Raw genomic sequence first — 20,444 nt, forward strand, 5'->3', positions numbered from 1 at the left:
TTACTGCTATTACAAATAAATGTTTATTGAAATAAGTGGATGCGACCAACTGGTGTTCAAATGATCTTACACACATACACACACTCAATTTACCCGTCAGTCAGTCAGTTCAGTCCCTCAGTCGTGTCTGACTCTTTGTGACCCCATGAATCGCAGCACACCAGGCCTCCCTGTCCATCACCAACTCCCAGAGTTTACTCAAACTCATGTCCATCGAGTCGGTGATACCATCCAGCCATTTCATCCTCTGTCGTCCCCTTCTCCTCCTGCCCCCAATCCCTCCCAGCATCAGAGTCTTTTCCAGTAAGTCAACTCTTCACATCAGGTGGCCAAAGTATTGGAGTTTCAGCTTTAGCATCAGTCCTTCCAATGAACACCCAGGACTGATCTCCATTAGGATGGACTGGTTGGATCTCCTTGCAGTCCAAGGGACTCTCAAGAGTCTTCTCCAACACCACAGTTTAAAAGCACCAATTCTTCAGCGCTCAGCTTTCTTTATAGTCCAACTCTCACATCCATACATGACCACTGGAAAAACCATAGCCTTGACTAGACGGACCTTTGTTGGCAAAGTAATGTCTCTGCTTTTTAACATGCTATCTAGGTTGGTCATAACTTTCCTTCCAAGGAGTAAGCGTCTTTTAATTTCATGGCTGCAGTCACCATCTGCAGTGATTTTGGAGCCCCCAAAAATAAAGCCTGATACTGTTTCCACTGTTTCCCCATCTGTTCCCCATGAAGTGATGGGACCAGATGCCATGATCTTCATTTTCTGAATGTTGAGCTTTAAGCCAACTTTTTCACTCTCCTCTCTCACTTTCATCAAGAGGCTTTTTAGTTCCTCTTCACTTTCTGCCATAAGGGTGGTGTCATCTGCGTATCTGAGGTTATTGATATTTCTCCCGGAAATCTTGATTCCAGCTTGTGCTTCTTGCAGCCCAGCGTTTCTCATGATGTACTCTGTGTATAAGTTAAATAAGCAGGGTGACAATATACAGCCTTGACGTACTCCTTTTCCTATTTGGAACCAGTCTTTTGTTCCATGTCCAGTTCAGGGAAATGCAAATCAAAACCCACTAGGGGACTTCCCTGGTGGTGCATGGGATAGAAATCTGCCTGACAATGCAGGGGACATAGGGTCGATCCCTGGTCTGGGAAGATTCCACATGCCGTGGAGCAACTAACCTGTCACCACAACCACTGAGCCCACACTCCAGTGCCTGTGAGCCATAACTACTGAGCCTGTATGCTGCAACTACTGAAGCCTGCACACTTACAGCCTACACGCCACAGCTACCGAGCATGTGTGCTGCCTAGACTCTACGCTACATGGCAAGAGAAGCCACCACAATGAGAAGCCCTCACACCACAATGAAGAGTAGCCCCTACTCGCTGCAATTAGAGAAAATGCATACAAAAGCAACAAAGATACAGCATGACCAAATAAATATTTTTTTAAAAATAAAACCACTAGGATGTCTATAATGAAAAAAAGACAAGTGTGTTGAGGATGTAGAGAAACACAGTGCTGATGGAAATGTAAAATGGTGTAGCCACTTTGGAAAATGGATGATGAACTGGTAGCCTGGAATAGGTTAATCAAAAGTCTTTGTCCTCAAGGAACTCAGGGCAAAAAGAGAAGGCCCAGAGGATACCTGACTGATTTTGCACTACATATCTTTTAAGGATTCTGACAGTCCAAACTGAGCATTCTATAGACAGAAGCCATTCTTCCATCCTAACTACTGCTTCTCCAGGCCTTGCCCATCACCTCCCACTAGGTAGTGTTGTGAGACTGGACTATCAGCCACTTCCTACCCATCTCTCTCTTTCCTCTCTTCTTCCCTCATGGATGCCAGCTACCTCTTATGAGTCAGCTCTGGCTGCAGTGGCTTTGCAAGCTCAAACCTATCCCTGAGCCTTATGTCATTCAGAAGGGTTTTGAAAACTAATAAATATGCCAAGAGCTTTTCAATGGCTTTTAGACCCATTCTCTGTTCCTGCTGAGTCAGAGGTAGGGGGAGTGAGGAGTCAAATCTTGAGTCTCCCTTTCCTGCCCTACCAAACCCCTGAACACAGCCTAGCTAACTCTCAGGGGAAAGCCTAGAGGTATCACTTCAGATTGTCAGTCCTTAGGAGATCAATGCTGTTAATGGGGAAGGGGTTCCCAGGGCCACAGTAGTCTTACAAATATCAGCATTTCCAGCGTCTCTAATCTTAAGAAGATAAAGGGCTGGAGTCTAGAGATTGCCTAAAAGAGAAAAGAGTTAGACAGAAACGGAAAATTCTCAGGGCTAAAGGAACAAGGAAATAAGAGACCAGAGGATTTAGTGACATAAAGCGCCAGAGAATCCTAGGGCTGAAAAGAGAGACACTGGTGAGTGAGGGGGATCAGAGAGCAGGAGATTTACAGGTCTATACCAACCTTAGGGGAATCAAAGAAATGTAACAGTAGCATCTCTGCCTTTAAGGAACTTAGAGTAATTTAGTGGTGAAATAAAAAATTATATACTTGAAATAATTTGTAATTTTGTGCTAAACTGTGGGATTGACCCCCCAAAAAATGGAACTCTGAGAAGTGCTGACATCCTTTGTGAACTGAATGGCTGATTGAGGCATTAGGTGTTCCCACAGGACTTTATGCTCTAGCTACAGTGGCTCCAAATTTTAGGGATGAGTGTGCTTGCATCTTGCATGTTTTACTGGAGGAAGCATGGGGAGGAAGCTTCACCATCATCACCACTTGTTAATCACTATCATCAACAAGAACCACAATAAATATTAATTGAGCATCCCTCCCTGAGTCTACACTTCTGTTTAGGAGGCAGGGCAAACACAGAAAGAGTCCAAGGACTAGCACAAGAGAGTATATGCCAGTAGCACCAAGACAGAGGGGAAAATGAGAGATGGGGAGGTGAGGAAAGGCTTCCTGGAGGAGGGAGTGCTTGAATTGCCCCTTGAAAGAAGGTTAGGGTTTGGACTGATGAAGAAAAGAGTGAAGGAGGTTGTAAATGGCCTCAACAAGGCACTGAGACATCAAGGCAAGTATGATTAAGTGAGAAAACCTGTTGGACTGGAGCAAAGGGTGTGGCAGGGTAACGTGGGTGATGAAGCTGGAGAGGAAAATTGTGTGGTGATGATTATAGAGAGCCTTAAATGTCAGACAGAAAAAAGTAAGAAGGCAGTGAAGATTTGCATATTTGGGGAGTGACAAGGGCTCGGGGCTTCCCTGATGGCTCCTACAATGCAGGTGACCAGGATTCTGTCTCTAGGTTGGGAAGATCCCCTGGAGAAGGGAATAGACAGAGAAGGGAATACCCACTCCAGTATTCTTGCTGGGAGAATTCCATGGACAGAAGAGCCTGGTGGGCTACAGTCCATGGGGTCACAAAGAGTCAGACACAACTGAGTGACTAACACTTTGAAGGGCACAGAGAAGGAGGAAAGGATAAAAAGAAAAACATGGGGATTCTACGTTCTTCCTAGCTTCAGTCTCCCATGTTAGGGTGATCAACTCAGCAAACAGAAGAGTTTGTCACCCTACTTGTGATTCATCTTGGGAAAGGTTTCCAAAGAAGCCCCCAGGAAGCTTCATACCACATACTTACAGTTGGCAAAGAATTTGGTGCCTTTTGGAAAGTCCCAGCTCCTCAACCCTATGTGTGACGTGTTCTCTGATACTGTTGACCCACCTTGTGAAACAGAAAGGAGGCAGGATCAGTCTGCTAACCCAACTGCCACATGTGTCTCAAAAGGCAACAACCTTGTAGAAGCTCATCTGTGCCTGGATCAGCCCGGGAGGGAGGCAGCAATCACAGGAATGTTGAGAAAGTGCCACCACAGCCAGACTCAGCCTTTCTCCAGGCCATCCTGATGGTGGCTGTGACTTGGCCATTCCTCATCTAGATTCTTTTTACTGACTTCCTGCAGCAAAAGGAGATTGGCAAGGCTCTGCTACATTTGTATTATTACCAAGAGGCAGATGTTTTTTCTTTTCCCCTGGGGTTTAGAATTATGCAAATGAAGGCACAAAAACAAAAGTTCAGCTAGGTGGGGGAGGATTACTGTTAAGAATCTAGGCAATTCTCAGAGCTCTTTAAGACACCCCTCTCAGGTTTTACTAACAGCTCTCTTGGCTCCTCTCCAGTCAATTTAGAATTTGGTACCTCTTCAGAACCTTCCAACCAAAGACCTGAAAGTTCGTTCTAAAGTTCCTACCTTGGCCTCATTTTTCAAGTGGAGAAATCAAGGCATATAATATGGGTCGGTGGGTTGACCTTGAGTCTCGACACCCTCTATCTTTTTCTTTCTCCCTTCGGGTATATATAGTCTCTCTTGGAAAGGAAACTCTACGGCCTGATTGCCTCCCAGGTCTGTCCTCCACCCAACAGTAACAAAATCTGGAGGGCAATAGGACCTAGGGAGATTCAACCCTGAGGCCGAGAGAGACACACCTGCTTAACCGCGTGGGTTGAGCAAGTGTGGGAGCGAGCTAGTTAGGGAGGGAGGGGTAGAAGTGGGCGTCTGCTGCTCTGGGGCAAGAGGAAAGCTGTAGCCCCCTCCAGGGTTCGGGGGTCGTGATAAGAAATCCTTCTAAAGGTTGGCCCAAGCTCCCTTTTGTTGCGCCTCTACGCACCGAGCATCTTTCATCTGCCTGCCCTGGAAGTCGCAGACTGGTTTTCTTTGGTCCCAGCTGTCTCTCCCATTCCGCTCACCCCCGCCCTCTGTGTGCCTTAGTTCCTGAAGTCACCAATCTCTCACAGCTGGAACTGCGGGCCGGCAGGACCCAGGCAGCAGACGGCGCCCAAGAGTTTGGTGACATTTGTCCGGCTGGGTTGGCACCCCGCACGTTGTATTTTTCGCTAGCAAAGTTTCTCGGTGGAAAAGAAGCCCCTCCAGTTTTCTCTGGATCCTGTAGCGGACGCGCACGCCACTTCGCTCCCCGGTGACTGCGCTTGGGGACGGGGCTGTGGCTCTGCTCCTGCCTCTGGTCGGGCTGCCTTGGGTGCGGAGCTTGGGGAATCCCGAGAAGCCGACGTGAGAACCTTTGACTAAGCGTGGGTCTGGAGAGAGCGCCCGCGAGCAGGCGAGCTAACAGCCGCAGCTTAGCAATAGCTAGGTACCTGGTCACTGAACTGAATCCCGAAGGGACGTTCAGGCTGCAACCCCCACTTCTGACTGGCTCAGTTCTCGGCCGATTTGAGAGAGCACACTGGTCAGCGCTCCTCGAGAGCAGCTGCTGAGTGTGGGTGCCCCAGGAAATCGGCCTGCCCCGCTGCCTAGAGGGCTGCGAAAGGCGGAACCGCCACCGAAACAGCAGTTCCCATGGCTCCTTACACGACTGGAATTGGACCCCTGACTAGGCGCTAAGATGTTTGCTTTTGCCTTGTCCAAATTCCACAGCACGTGTGTTGACGATTGGAATCCCGGCCTAATCAAGAGTCAAGTTCAAAGTGGTACTCCTGGATCCTTCATCTCAAACTCCAACAAGTCTAATTTGAGACTAGAAGAGAGGGATCTCCTGCTCTAACTAGTAGATCTCCGTTCTGGAATTGGACTTGACAGCTTTCCTCACCAATACTTCGACTGCAGCTGTTGCACGTTCTTTGGGGGGTGGGGGAGGGGCGGTAGTTCTCTGAAAACCAGACCACAACAGTTGGAACCTCAACAATGGACCAAGTTTTTGAAATTCCCGAAGAGCCAAACGTGGAGCCGATATCCTCTCTTGAGGAAGATGTCATCCGTGGGGCCAACCCCCGATTTACCTTTCCATTTGGCATCCTCTTCTCCACCTTTTTGTACTGTGGGGAGGCAGCATCCGCCTTGTATATGGTTAGAATCTACCGGAAGAATAGTGAAACCTACTGGATGACGTACACCTTTTCTTTCTTTATGTTTTCATCCATCATGGTCCAGTTGACCCTCATTTTTGTCCACAGAGACCTGGCCAAAGACAAGCCACTATCATTGTTTATGCATCTAATCCTCATGGGACCTGTTATCAGGTGAGCAACTTTTCCATCTTTTCCCTCCTCCTCTACCCCCACTCATTGTGCAGAGAAGGATGAATTTAATATTTTTAAAGACTGCTACTGTGCCTCTAATTAAATCGATTCTTCTATTCCCTCCCACTCTTGACTTTCCTGCCTGCCACCCACAAAGTCTTATCTGCAGTCTTAAGTGCCATCGCAATGAACATGTGGCATGTACCCGTGTTCCAAAACCATGTTTGGTACCATTAATAAGACTTCATCTGACAATGTTTGCTATCTGAATTTGAGACCAATTGATGTGATCACCTTGTGAACACTGGCCATAGCTTTGGAGTATGTTATTTTGACCCCGCCTTTTAGATGCTCTTTACATTGGGTGGAAGTTCCTTATCCTCTCCGTCCCATCTCACATTCAGTTTCTTTAACTTGAGCTGCTTGGGCTGCTGTGACTGCTATTTTCAAATTTTCTGGAGTTATTTGACATCTGGGAAATATTTTAAGCCATTTGTGCTCATCTGGTACCCCAACCCTTTGTAGTTTGTTTTTCCTGGCAGTTTATTGGTCCCCTGTTTATCCCTTTGTATCTTTCTGCAATAAAGGTACACGGTTAGAAGGGGCAAAGGAAGAAAGTCTATCTGGATGCTGTAGCACAATATAATAATATAGAGTCTTTCCATTCTGATTGCTTTGAAAGGATAAGAATGTGCCTTATCCTAAGGGGGACAGGCATCTGCATCAGAAGTCTCATCTGGATGCTACGGGATTTTCAAGATAGAGAGATGTTGCAAAATTTATGAGGTCAGTAGGAAAGAATGGACCAAGTTTATCTTGATTGCAAGAGAGGCGGAAACCTGCAGTCAGCTGAGGAATATGGATCATAGTGTTGATGTTGTAATTGCAATTAGGGAGATGTTTCATCATCAGAGACATAAACAGTCTGAAACTGGCTAAGGATGGAACTCTTTAAAGAAAAATTTTTATCAACATATTTAAACGGGGAGGAATTGATTATGCTCCATCAGTGAAAATTTGAGACATCAATAGAAACAGTGGCCTGGAATTCAGGAGACCTGGAATCTAGTGGGCCCCCCTCGCCCCCTCTGTCATTGACTAGTTATGCAGCCTTGGTGAAATCCCTGAAGATGCCTTGAGCCTCAGTTCCTTCATCTGTAAAATAAATGGCTTGGGCTAGATCATGGGTCTCAAACTCAAACACTTAACAGGGGTCAGGCAAGTATCATAAATGAGCAAGGGAAGACAAGTATGAGAAAAACAGTAGCTTCATGTGTGATGATAAATAAAAATGAAGTTTCATTGTTAAAGAAATGATGGAGAGTAGTGAGTGCTATGGCAATCTGGAGTCCGCAAGATAAGCCTAAAGGAGGCAACTGCTCCACAGCTCCAGTTCGTTGTTTCCTTGTGGGAATTCAGACCCAGTATCACCAAGGCCCCAACTTTTCAGGAGAAGCACTCAAGACAGGATTTTGTGGGAAATAGAATGACTTAATATTTTGACAAGTGATTTTGGTAATTAAATAAAAACACTGTCTGAACCAAACAAGACACAGCTGTTCTTCAGATGTGACTCAGCTGGCCTATACAAACTCTGGACTAGGTAATCTAAAGGTCCTTTCCAGTTCTAAATCTTTGAAGTTAAGCTGTGAAAGGAAGACCTCATCTTGAACTTTGAATCAAGATGTCATTTAGAGATGTCGTCAGAGGAGCAAGGAAACCATTCTTCTCTCCCTTTTTAAATGTAATCTATTGAATTAAAAGTTCAAGTGCTCTTTTAAAAAAATTATATCGATTGGAGGATAATTACTTTACAATATTGTGATGGTCTCTGCCATACATCAACATGACTCAGCCATAGGCATACATGTGTCCCCTCCCTCCTGAAGATGCAAATTTCAGTAAGTACTTCCCCAGCTCCCCATTTTGACTTCTCTCTTTGCTTTGCGGCCTCCCAAGCCATCTTTAATTTGGACCATCCATAGTTTTGAGTACTCTGTTTCATTTTTATCATTTAACTTTGACTAGATATGATTGGAAAGCATTTATAATCTCAGTCAGCTAACCCTACAGCCAGGAAAAATAATTAAAAGCTCATAGATCATATGCTTGATAATGCTTATTTTCAAGGCTTATTTTCAATTTCAAAAATTACATTTTTAGGTAGGTAGGAACTTGATTAGTGATATTAGGCACATGAAGGTGTTTGGAGGGCCTGGCTTTCTTATGTGAAATGCAAAGCTACCTCTGGAAGTGAAAACGTATTCTCATGTTGTGCCATTTATAAGCAAGGCAAACATGCTTACGTAAACCAGTAAATAGCCTTAAGAATAGAAGCAGGAACAGGATTCTTCATGCAACCGCCCCCCCCCCCAATATTTTATTCAGCAATAACATTGATGGGCTTGGGTTAAAATCTAAAATCTTTTGTTGGAAGTGCACATATGCATTTTTCCTGAATCAGAGGAGAAAGTTGCTTTTTTTTTTCTTCTCTGTTTTTTCCTTCCATCTTTTTCTCTCCTGGATTTCAGTTTTCCTTACAGTGCGGATGTTTCAAGCTACATGCTTCAAGCTGGCACACATGCACCAATGTCAAAGGCATCCTGTGGATAAATGATACAAATGAACTTATTTACAAAGCAGAAACAGAATCATAGGCTTAGAAAACAAATTTATGGTTACCAAAGGTGAAACGTGAAGGGGAGAGATAAACTGGGAGTTTGGGATTGACATACACACTACTATTTTTTAAATAGGTAACTGGGATTTGTCTGGTGGTCCAGTGGCTAAGACTCTCTGCTCCCAATGCAGGAGGCCTAGTTTGGATCCCCAGTTGGGGAAGTAGCTCCTACATACCACAAATAAGACCTGGTGAAGCCTAATAACTAAATAAATATTTTTTAAAAATAACCAACAAAAACCAACAAAGACTTACTGTAGAGCACAGGGAACTCTGTTCAATATTTCATAATAATCTAAATAAGAAAAGAATTTGAAAAAGGATACATGTATATGTAGAACTGAATCACTTTGCTGTACACCTGAAACTAACATAACATTTTAAATCAACTATAGTCCAATATAAAATAAACATTTTTAAGAAAAGAGAGATCCTGTGGAGAATGGCAGCCAGCCAGTGCTCTTTCCTATTAGGTCTAGAGAGCATATAAATCTCTGAACTTGTCTTTGGTCTCTTTATCTGTTAAATTTCATTGCCATTATCATCTCCTTCCATCACTTCTCACTCTGTATTCTTTGCTTCCTTCTTATTCTTTTATTTACTCAGCAAATATTTATCAAATGCCCACTATGTGATAAGGGCAGTGGGTGAGATAAATATAGCCCTTAGCCTATCAGGAACGGAGAAGGCAATGGCAACCCACTCCAGTGTTCTTGCCTGGAGAATCCCAGGGACGGGGGAGGCTGGTGGGCTGCCGTCTATGGGGTCGCACAGAGTCGGACACAATTGAAGCGACTTAGCAGCAGCAGCAGCAGCAGCCTGTCAGGAAAGACAGCTTAAATTTCGACACAACTGTTCCAACTTATCATAAAAAATAGTCCACAGTTTCCATTCATTTCTCTGTGTGTGGTGGCTGGGGGGGGGGGGGCGGGAATTCCAAATCAAAGAAGATTTTCCTCTTTTATAGAGAAAGAATGAAGTTTAAAAGCCTGTTGTTCCCTAAAAGGTCAAGAGACCCCCAGAACAAGCTTTAAAGAGGTCTTTTGAAGTTCCCTAGGTATATAGTACATTGGGTTCTGAGTTGCCAAGTCTTTTTAATTACCTTTGTTGCTAAATGGCTTTCCTGTGTATATTTTAAATTATTTAAATTTTTTATTGGAGTATAGTTGATTTATAAGCACCCCTGTGTATTTGAGAGGTTTTTTCCCAGATCTCCTCCAAGACTTTTTGGCTGAGACAGTTATACCTGTGGGCTTTGTCTTGAAAAAGCAGAGCTTAAAAGACCTGATTATGAAGCTGAAAGGTTTTAATAAGCAACATTTTTCCTCAGGAACTTAAGGTGTTATGAAAACCAGAGCCTTTTGGAACCTTCATCATTTTCTCTCAACACATTATTAATGTTTTTGTATTCAAGTCATTTTTCTGTTATAGGCTTATTATTAAGGAGACAAAGCAATTTCTAAGTCCTCAAATACTTCTGAATTGGTATTCTTAGGTTGGTCGATGACCAAATGAACACAAAAGATTTAGATTCAAGTGATTTATAGAAGGCATGACCAGCTGTTTGACTCATGAAAATTGAGAAGAACAGGAGTGAAAGAATGGCAAAAAGTAGCACAACCTTCCTGAGTTATTTATCCCCTCTCACCACCAATTTCTTTCCTAGGACAGCTTTAGTTAAGTTCCCATGATGCTTTACTTCTGCAGATGTTTGGAAGCCATGATTAAGTACCTCACACTGTGGAAGAAAGAGGGGCAGGAGGAGCCCTATGTCAGCCTCACCCGAAAGAAGATGCTAATAAATGGCGAGGAGGTGCTGATAGAATGGGAGGTGGGCCACTCCATCCGGACCCTGGCTATGCACCGCAATGCCTACAAACGTATGTCACAGATTCAAGCCTTCCTGGGCTCAGTGCCCCAGCTGACCTATCAGCTCTATGTGACTCTGATCTCTGCAGAGGTCCCCCTTGGTAGAGGTGAGTGGGGTCAGGTGAGGGGCGGGTTCCACTAAAATCAAGGGTCTTAGAAATCTAGACCTGAACTGTCCAAGATACTGGCCACCAGCTTCCTGTGACTATTTAAAATTAAAAAATGTATTTCCTCAGTCATACGAGCCACATTTCAAGTACTCAGCAGCTATGTATACCTCGTGATTACTGTATTGGTATTATAGAACTTTCTGTTGGACAGCACCAATAGTCAACTTGCAGAGCCAGATATCTCAGGCCTGCCAGATTTCTTAAACCTGAGTAAGGTATTTAGACTAAAAACATCATAGATAAACCGTCTCTGGGCCCAGAAGTGAGTAATACCAGCAGCCAGTAGGACATGTTTCCTACCCACAGTGTTTACATTGCATTGAGGGTGTTTGGTTGGTTGGTATAGGGATGGCTGCCTTTTAATAAGAGTTTCCCTAGTATTCTGATCATGAGAAAACATAATCACTGGGTGAAAGCTCCTTTTACAACTTACATTCCATACTCAGACCTAAGTCAGTTAATACAGGAATCTGCATTTTTTGAAAGTACCCTGATTGATTCTGATCAGCCACTTTTGGGAATCACTGATTGAATCACTCCTTCCTTCCGTCTCCAGTGGGGAGAAAGAAAAAGGGTATGGATTGAATATTGGTGAGGGTCAGGCCTGGCCCCAGTTCTGACCTTCTCTGTGTTCTTTAGAAGAAGTTACCAAAGAGGTCACTGTCTTAATCTCTCATTTGTAAAAGAGGGATCCTGGGATGAGTAAGCCTCTAGCAGAGGATAAAGTGTGAGTCAGTGTTTCAAAAGTTGAGATAAAGTACTGTTAATGACTTTTAACAGCCTAAGATTAGCTTCATCTACTTGGGCCTGAGCTGGTACAGATGTGGGTATAGCTTTGGACCATTTCCTTATTATTATGTATTGACCCTGCTTCACAAAGCCCCATGTTTCAAATAAGTGTAGGGAGGAAATATGTCCTCTTTTTTCTCTGCTAAGAATTGTTCATGAAGTTCTGCTGGTCTTGAAGCTTTTTGCATACCTAGAATTGACAGTAGTCGGGGAGAAAAATCTCTGGAAATGATTCCTCCTGAGAATTTTGAGGGTAATTAAATCACTTAATTAAAATATTATGCATTATAAAAGTAATACATGCACAGAACGAATGGCCTGCAGGTAATTGTATATGCACAGACTATTTCTATGAAGATATGCAAGAAACGATTTACCTCTAGGGAGTGAAAATGAGCAGTCACCTGGCTTTTAGCTTTTACTTTATACCCTTTTATATGTTTTGAATTCCTTTTCACCATGATCATGTATTACTATTTTTGGTCATTTTTTTTTAATTATAAAAATCAGACATGATTATGGTAAAGATTCAAAACTGTACAGAATATATGTAAAATAGGAGAGGTAATCTCATTTCCCAAAGGTAATCTGTTTACCATTTAATGTATATCCTTCCAGACTTCTTTTTACTGTGTAAATATAAACATACATACAATATATATATGTGTGTGTAGCTACCCTTGTGGCTCAGATGGTAAAGAATCTACCTGCAATGAAGGAAACGTGGGTTCAATCCCTGGGTCAGAAAGATCTCCTGGAGAAGGAAATGGCAACCCACTCCAGTATTCTTGCCTGGGAAATCTCATGAACAGAAGGAGCCTGGCAGGCTATAGTCCATGGGGTCAAAAAGAGTCAGACACGCCTGAGCACATGACCCATATATGTTTGCCCAAAAAGAGCTGTATTAAACATTCTTTTCAGCAACATGTTTTTTCAAAAGTATACCATGTTTCTTCAATAGTTAATTATATATACATATATAATAATTATAGATACATATATGATAATATAAATATTACTATATATTTCTTTTATATGAATTGAACCATTCTTTCTTATTTCTTATTTCCCTAATCTTCTGTTGGTAGGATTAAAGTTTATTTATAATTTTTCCATGCAAAGTTTTTCTCTGATTACAGACCATGCTCCTTTGAACATCTTTATTTAAAGTGTCTGTGTACTGGAATGAGACTCTGTAGAATAACTTCTTAGCAGTAGAATTGCTGGGAGAAAAGATATGTATGTTTAGAATTTCATCAGTACCGCCAAAAGGTTGCGTGAATTTGTTTTCCCAAGTGTATGAATGTGCCTGTTTCTTCATATCTTAAGCTAAACACTTGTATAATTATAAGATAATTATTTTAATTGCTTTATGAGTGAAGCTGAACATCATTTCATGTTTGGACGTTCTGTTCTTATCTCTATATAGTACTCATTTTTCTAGCGTGATGTTTGTGTTTTCCTTATTCATTTGGATGAACTATTCACTTATTCTGCCTATTAATCCTTTCCCAGCTGTGGATAAGTGTGTATGTATACATTTGTATAATGTTCTGTATGTGTGCACATACACACATTTTAAATGTGCATATATATGTCATACATGTAAGAGATGTGCAGCACACTATATGTAAGGGACAATATACTTGTAGTATTTTCTGGCATTTTGAAGTATTCAATTTTTATGTATTCATATTCTTTATTGCTTTTAGGTCTTGTGCCTTTCTTACAAAGGCCTTTCACAGCTCATATCTGATAGAGCAGTTTAGCCTGATCTTCCAAACAGAATGAATTTTCAGTTTGTCAATTCCCCCACCAGAACACAAAGCAAGACAATAACAATGAAAAAAAAAGCATTTTATTGAGAATGTGATTGAGATTGCACTCCATTATTTAGGTTATTTTGGAGGGAGTTTACATGTTTTGCAGGATCAGTTAATTTCATGTTAGAAGATAATTGAACTTTTGATTTCATTTAATATTTAGAAATGACTTTATTGAGGTATAAATGACAAAAACCTCTACCTATTTAATGTGTACAACTTGATGAGCTTGGAGATAAATATACCTCCATGAAACATCACTACACTCTATGCCATAAATATGTAAGAACTCTAGCAAGAAAATTACAGTCAATCCTGGGTATCTGCAGGGGTTTGTTTCAGGGACCCCTCATGGATACCAAAATCTGCAAATGCTCAAATCTCTTATATAAAATGGTGTAATATTTGCATATGACCTGTGTACTTCCTCCCATATACTTTACATCATCTCTAGGTTACTTATAATACCTAATACAATGTAAATGCTATGTAAATAGTTATGGATATGATGTAAATACTATGTAAATAGTTGCCAGTAAATGGCAAATTCAAGTTCTGCTTTTTGGAACTTACTGGAATTTTTTCCCAAGTATTTTCCATCCATGTTTGGTTGAATCTGTGGATGCAGAGAGCCAACTATATACAATTTGACTGAGGTACACTTCATTAAATGTTTTTAAATATACTTCAGTAAAATTGTATCATTTTCTTGTTATAGGTCTTACACATTTTTGTGAGGCCTATGTCTAGGTGTTCTATCAGTTTTTAAATCAACTAATTTCCTAAGTGTCAGGGTAGTGCCTATGTAAATTAAATGCATCTCTTGCACTTTAGGAAATAGAGAATGGTGATGATGATGATAGGGGCTAGCAGATAGAGTTTACTATGTTCCAGGGATTTCTCTAATGTAATCATTTCATTTAAATCTTCACAACAATGCTATAAGATACTTGTTATTATCCACATCTTACAAAATGAGAAAACAGAGGCACTGAGAAGTTAAACAAATTCCCCAAGGTCCCATAACTAATGGATGGCAAAAAGGATTGGCATCTAGGACATCCACCTTTAGAACCTATATTTCTAAGTATGAAGTGACAATATTAGTCACTCAGTCGTGTTTGACACTTTGCAACCCCATGGACTGTAGCCCTCCAGGTTCCTCTGTGCATGTGATTCTCCAGGCAAGAATACTGGAGAGGGTTGACATTTCCTCCTCCAGGGGAAATTCCCAACCCAGGGATCAAACCTGGGTGTCCTGCATTGCAGACAGATTCTTTACCATCTGAGCCACCAGGGAAGCCCAACTATATCACTATACAAAGGTTGTAGGGGAAGCTTTCTGCAAGGCCTTATTTTCAATTCTTTGGTGATTTCCCCTATTAAAATCTTTCTGATGATACCCTCTCTCTTAAGGTTTTGTAAACTACTTTTTGGTTTCACTTTTCCTCATTTTCACCCACCCTCCTATCTTCTCCTTGCTACCCCTCTTTTTTACCATTTGCTCTGGGAGGCCATCTGGATCAGCATAGATGAGCAAATTCACTAGCAGCATTATGACCTCTTACGGCATGTGTCTATTTGTAGGGAGACAGATGGAAGGTGTTTTTACATTAATTGGAAGCATCAAGTTTTCTGCCTTTTATTACACTACTATCAGCAAACGAGTTCTAAGTTAAGGGAAAGCATCACCACACTTGGCCAGCTATACATCTGCCCTGAAGTTCCAAACTCCATAAGGAGCATCAGCTCTTGAGGATGGCACTGAGTGTGGTTTATACAGCTAAGAGTTTAACAAATAATCATTTTGTACTCCTTAAACTAATACAATGTTATATGGCAATTATATCCCAATACAGCTAGAAAAAATTATAAATAATAAAAATAAAGCTAAGAGTAGGCACTTTAGTCTCCCATTCCAGTACTTGAGACTGCAACCCTATACTTAGAGCTGGAAAAGATCTTGGAAACAAAGCTGTGCTTCTTTTTGGCTTTCCATGGGGAGGTCTTTACTTCTCTTGCAGATTAAATTGACATTTCAGTGGCTGTAATGACCTGAATCCAGTGTTTTTATGAGAACAGAAAGCTCCAGTGTTTCTTTTGGATGAGTACACTTGGGCCTCTCATTCTCCTTGACAGCGCTAGATCTTTCTTAGTGACCAGTATCCTCAAAGGAAGGAAGAAAAAGAAAGGGTCACTGGAGTTGAGACTCAGGAGAGCAAGTTAGGGAGCATACTGATCCTTCAGTGATATGGATGTTATGGGCTAAGAAATTTTTTTTTTAAACCACTCTGCCAGAAATTTGGGGATTCCTAAAGTTTACCATACCACTGATGTGATAAACTGGCATTGCTGGTGATTAATACAAGCAACTCTAGAATATCTCAGTGACCTAGGAGACTGAGGCACGTAGATATTCAGTGATTTGCACAAGCTTCTGCACTGCCGAACCAAGGACTTCTAATTGTAGATATTTTACTCTGCCTCTCTAAATTCAGAATTCTTTGTTAATTCCACAAACATTTGTCGAGCACCTACTATACTCCAGGCAGTGTGCTAGGTTCTGGTGACACAGCAGTGAACAAAATAGACATGGCCCTTTCTGCCCTCTTGGAATTTCCGGGATATATTTTATATTCTAGAAATGCACACAAACAAGATTACTTCCCTGAAGAAGATATTCCTCAAAGCAGGGAATTCTATAACCAAAGGCATTCTCTCTGAGTCTTCTAAGACAGGATTTTTTTCAGATAGAGTTCTCTCTGCCTCCAGCATTGTTTTCTCAGGTTTCATCAGGTAGATGCTGCTTATCCCTTTATATGTACTCTTTTTGTGTTAGTGACCTCTCAGTGCTAGTTCTGAAAGTGTTAGTTGTGTTCAACTCTTCTATGACCTCATGGGCTGTAGCCCTCCAGGATCCTCTGTCCATGGAATTCTCCAGGCAAGAATACTGGAGTGGGTTGCCATTTCCTTCTCCAGGGGATCTTCCCAGCCCAGGGATCGAACCCACATCTCCTGTGTCTCCTGCATGGCAGGCAGATTCTTTACAATCTGAGTCACCAGGGAAGCCTTCAATGCTTGTTCTGAGACTCACTTTTTAAAAACATTTATTTTGTATGTTTATATGATTATTAAAGTATTACAGTACATGTTCATTTCTAATTTCATGGGAAATTTAGAAACTAGAGAAATGTAGAAAAACAAAAACTGCTACAGTCCCTATCACACAAAAATAATTAGTTTGTTTCCATTTTTTTCTGTGAATGTTCCTGGTTTACACAGCTGTGTTCATTCATAGGTTTTCTCTTAAGCCCTCAAATCTTGCCTATCGTCTCTCTGGATCTCTGGGTCAGAGTACAAAGTTCATCAACATTGACTGCCTATTTTTTCTGTTTCTTTTCTTCTTTCTTACAGTGGTGCTCATAGTCTTTTCCCTGATATCTGTCACCTATGGGGCTACCCTCTGCAACATGTTGGCTATCCAGATCAAGTATGATGAATACAAGATTCGCCTTGGGCCACTAGAAGTCCTGTGCATCACCATTTGGCGGACATTGGAGATCACCTCCCGCCTCGTGATTCTCGTGCTCTTTTCAGCCACCTTGAAGTTGAAAGCTGTGCCCTTCTTACTGCTGAACTTCCTGATCATCCTCTTTGAGCCTTGGGTGAAGTTCTGGAGGAGTGGTGCCCAGATGCCCAATAATATTGAGAAAAATTTCAGCCGAGTGGGCACCCTGGTGGTGTTGATTTCCATTACTGTCCTCTACGCTGGCATCAACTTCTCTTGCTGGTCAGCTTTGCAGTTGAAGTTAGCAGATAGGGACCTTGTTGAGAAAGGTCAGAACTGGGGACACATGGGCCTGCACTATAGTGTGAGACTGATAGAGAATGTGATCATGGTCTTGGTTTTTAAGTTCTTTGGAGTGAAAGTGTTACTGAATTACTGTCATTCCTTGATTGCCTTGCAGCTCATTATTGCTTATCTGATTTCCATTGGCTTCATGCTCCTGTTCTTCCAGTACCTGCATCCGTTGCGCTCACTCTTCACCCACAATGTGGTGGACTACCTCCACTGTGTATGCTCCCATCGACACCCTCGGGGTACGGTTGAGAACTCAGAGCCATCTGCTGATGCTGAAGCAAGGCAAAGCATTGTCTGATTCTATCTTTCAGATATTTGGGGATGGGTTGGGGGATGCCAAGACCAACTGTAGAACTGAAGGAGATGATGAGGCTCTTGGGTGAATATCCACCAGGATATTTTTTTGAGTTTTCTGGTAAGCCTATCAGAAGAAAGAGCAGCCCCCAAATAGATTTCATTTCCTTAAGATTGACTGCTATGTTTGTCTTTTATATTTTGTCCTACCTCCTTTCGAAGACAATGGGCTGCTTTTCTGGGTACCTGATGTCCTCTGCCGGCATTCAGAAGTTGTTTTGTGGAATTTACCCGGCGTTTAAATGTTCTTTTGATGAATTTGTGGGAGAGAAAGTGGTCTCCCCGTCCTATTCCTCCGCCATCTTAGCTCCTCCTCAGACTGACTGCTATGTTTGAACACCAAGGTAACTACTACATATCTGGGAGAGTCAGAGATGTCATTCATATTCCATCCACCCTGGTCAGCTGTCTGGCTGCCCTGTGAGATAACTTACATCCACGCACCTAAGGCTCTCTGTGACCTTTAAGCTCTGCTCATTCCCTTGAGCATTACTGAGCTTTCTGTGGACTGAACTGAATGACTCAGAATCCCACCAGAATATATCCTGACTGAACAGAGGATGTGACTGTTTACCAGCTATGGGTACTGCCCAGGAAACAGTTTGACTAATGTGGAACCTGTAACTGTGAACGGGGCTGGAGTCTTTCAATTCCAATGAGAAACAGTGATTAAGAGGTAAACTAACCCCCACTATTGAAAGAGCTGTCCCACAAATGAGTTAGCTTTCCATTAGGACTTTACTAGTGATCATTCATCAGGGATCTTTTTTTTTTCCAGAAGCCCTTCAAAGACACACTGTGAGGAGGGAGTTCAGAGTAGGATTCATTCAAGGCATAAAGCAGCATGACTCTCTATCTCAGGGACCTGCATGAGCCTCCAGTGTGCTGAGTGGAGTGGTTGAGTCAAAGCTCTTCTTGCCTCTTTATCAAGGATTCCCTCCAACCTGGCTTTGTTGTGCTCTTTGACCAACACTGATGTAGATCTCAGAGAAGCTGAACTGTAATTGAAAATATTTCTAATGTGTGGAAGAAATGAAAATTGCTTTGTGTCTCCTACTTTCCTCAGTATTTTGTTGATTCATTTTTTTCAGAGAACAAGAGAGGTAATAATACCTAGGACATCACCTTTATGTTGTTTGGGGTTGGGAGAGTGGCTAACACCCCTAGGTGGAGTGAAGGCAGAGGAGGAAAACCAGATCACGTTAAAGCATCAGTACTGCTTTCTGCCCACAAGATTTTATTTTCTAATAAGGAGCATATGCTTATCAACCATCTGCTCATTTCTACACCCCCAGTGGAGGAATGCAGATCTCCTTTCCTTATGTGTCTTAGTGTTTATATCTCATATGAGTTGGATTGGGAAGATCCACTGGAGAAGGGATAGGCTACCCTCTCCAGTTTTCTTGGGTTTCACTGGTGGCTTAGCTGGTAAAGAATCCTCCTGCTATGCAAGAGACCTAGGTTCATTCCCTGGGTTAGTAAGATCCCCTGGAGAAGGGAACAGCTACCCACTCCAGTATTCTGGCCTGGAGAATTCCATGGACTGTATAATCCATGGGGTCACAAAGAGTTGGACATGACTGAGTAACTTTCATTCATATGAGTTGGGTATTTTGAAGAGAAAGTCAGCTGGATGCCTCTAAAGTCACCAAGGATATGAAGCTTCTATGGCCACTGACAATTGGGACTGAGTATCCTAGCATTTACCTAACTAATGGTTGCCCCTCACAGACCAAGAAAGTAAGGTTAACTCCTAATAGCATGAATCAGTTGTGCCCACCACAATGCTGTGAGGAATTGTGAACAATCTAATCTAAGAGTCCTCATTCTCATCCAGTCTTACTCTTGGGATCTTGGTAAGAATTTATCTTTTGCCATTTCTCTTCCTCTTATCTAATGTTGGAAGAACTCCCTCTGCTAAGCAGCAGGGTGCGAGCCAAAATTGTCCTATTTCCTGACATGTCTTGTGTGGTTTTGCCATCTTCAACCACTGTTTGGGGCTGAAAGGATTGGATACTTATTTTGGGGAAGAGTAAAGTGACTTGCTTTTGAGAAGTGGAGATTTCCTCTTTCAACATAACTCTCCATTCCTCATCCTCATCTTTCATGATGGAGATGTAGGTGGTTGTCATAAAAAGCACACACCACTGTCCTCTGATTGTTATTCAAGGTAATTTTGAAAGAAATAACCTACCAAATCTCCAGAAGAACACACTGCCTCTTTGGAATTCAAGCAATAATTTCTCCCTAGTGGTTAATGTGCCTTCCATTATTTAAGAGCAAGAGGAGTGTGGAGCTATAATTTAGTCCAGAAAAGCCATGTGAGTCAGCTACTTAAGGATCAGGTGCTATGAGAACATAGAAACACACAGTTGACCCAGGCAAGCCAATTGGAGCTGAAGTGGAGATACAGAGGGCAGAAAAATGTGGCTCACGCCAGACTAGACATATTTTCCTGCATGTATCCTTTCCATCCTCAGCGACTTAATATGCCAGGAATGCAGAGTTTAGGGTGAAGATTGTGGAGCAAGTTCCACTTGAAAAACCAGCTGCTATGTTTTCCACAGAGAAGAGACACCAGTGATACATTACACAAATGAACCTTCAGAACCTCCTATAGGTGGTGGCCTTTCTGTCCCATAGCAATCTTATAGATGCACAGGAGATGCATTGTGGAATATAAGAATAGAGCAGAGGAGTGTGCTCCTTTCCATCTGCAAATACTTCTTTGATTACTCTCTTTTTACCTTCTGAAACCTTAAAGCAACACAGGGTACTTTTAAATTTTATTTTTAATTGAAGGATAATTGCTTTATAATATTGGGCTCTGTAACAACATAGAGGGGTAGGAAGGGGTGGGAGGTGGGAGGGAGGTTCAACACAGGGTACTTT

The 20,444-nt window shown here is 42.1% G+C and overlaps 1 protein-coding gene across 1 annotated transcript; it reads left to right on the plus strand.

Moving 5' to 3' along the window:
• The first annotated feature begins 4,097 nt into the window (after nt 1-4,097).
• XKRX (XK related X-linked) lies at nt 4,098-19,366 on the plus strand. Its single transcript, XM_005901015.2, has 3 exons — nt 4,098-6,005; nt 10,393-10,661; nt 16,751-19,366. Exons 1-3 carry the CDS (start codon nt 5,671-5,673, stop codon nt 17,494-17,496), a joined length of 1,350 nt encoding a protein of 449 aa, XP_005901077.1. The 5' UTR covers nt 4,098-5,670; the 3' UTR covers nt 17,497-19,366.
• The last annotated feature ends 1,078 nt before the right edge of the window (nt 19,367-20,444 follow it).

This window comes from Bos mutus, chromosome X (genome assembly GCF_027580195.1).
Source record: "Bos mutus isolate GX-2022 chromosome X, NWIPB_WYAK_1.1, whole genome shotgun sequence".
Lineage (NCBI taxonomy): Eukaryota > Metazoa > Chordata > Mammalia > Artiodactyla > Bovidae > Bos > Bos mutus.

Coding starts and splice junctions, on each gene's coding strand:
- XKRX (XM_005901015.2), top strand. CDS start 5,671: ATGGACCAAGTTTTTGAAATTCCCGAAGAGCCAAACGTGGAGCCGATA. Junction 6,006..10,392: donor CTCATGGGACCTGTTATCAG/GTGAGCAACTTT, acceptor TTACTTCTGCAG/ATGTTTGGAAGCCATGATTA. Junction 10,662..16,750: donor AGAGGTCCCCCTTGGTAGAG/GTGAGTGGGGTC, acceptor TCTTTCTTACAG/TGGTGCTCATAGTCTTTTCC.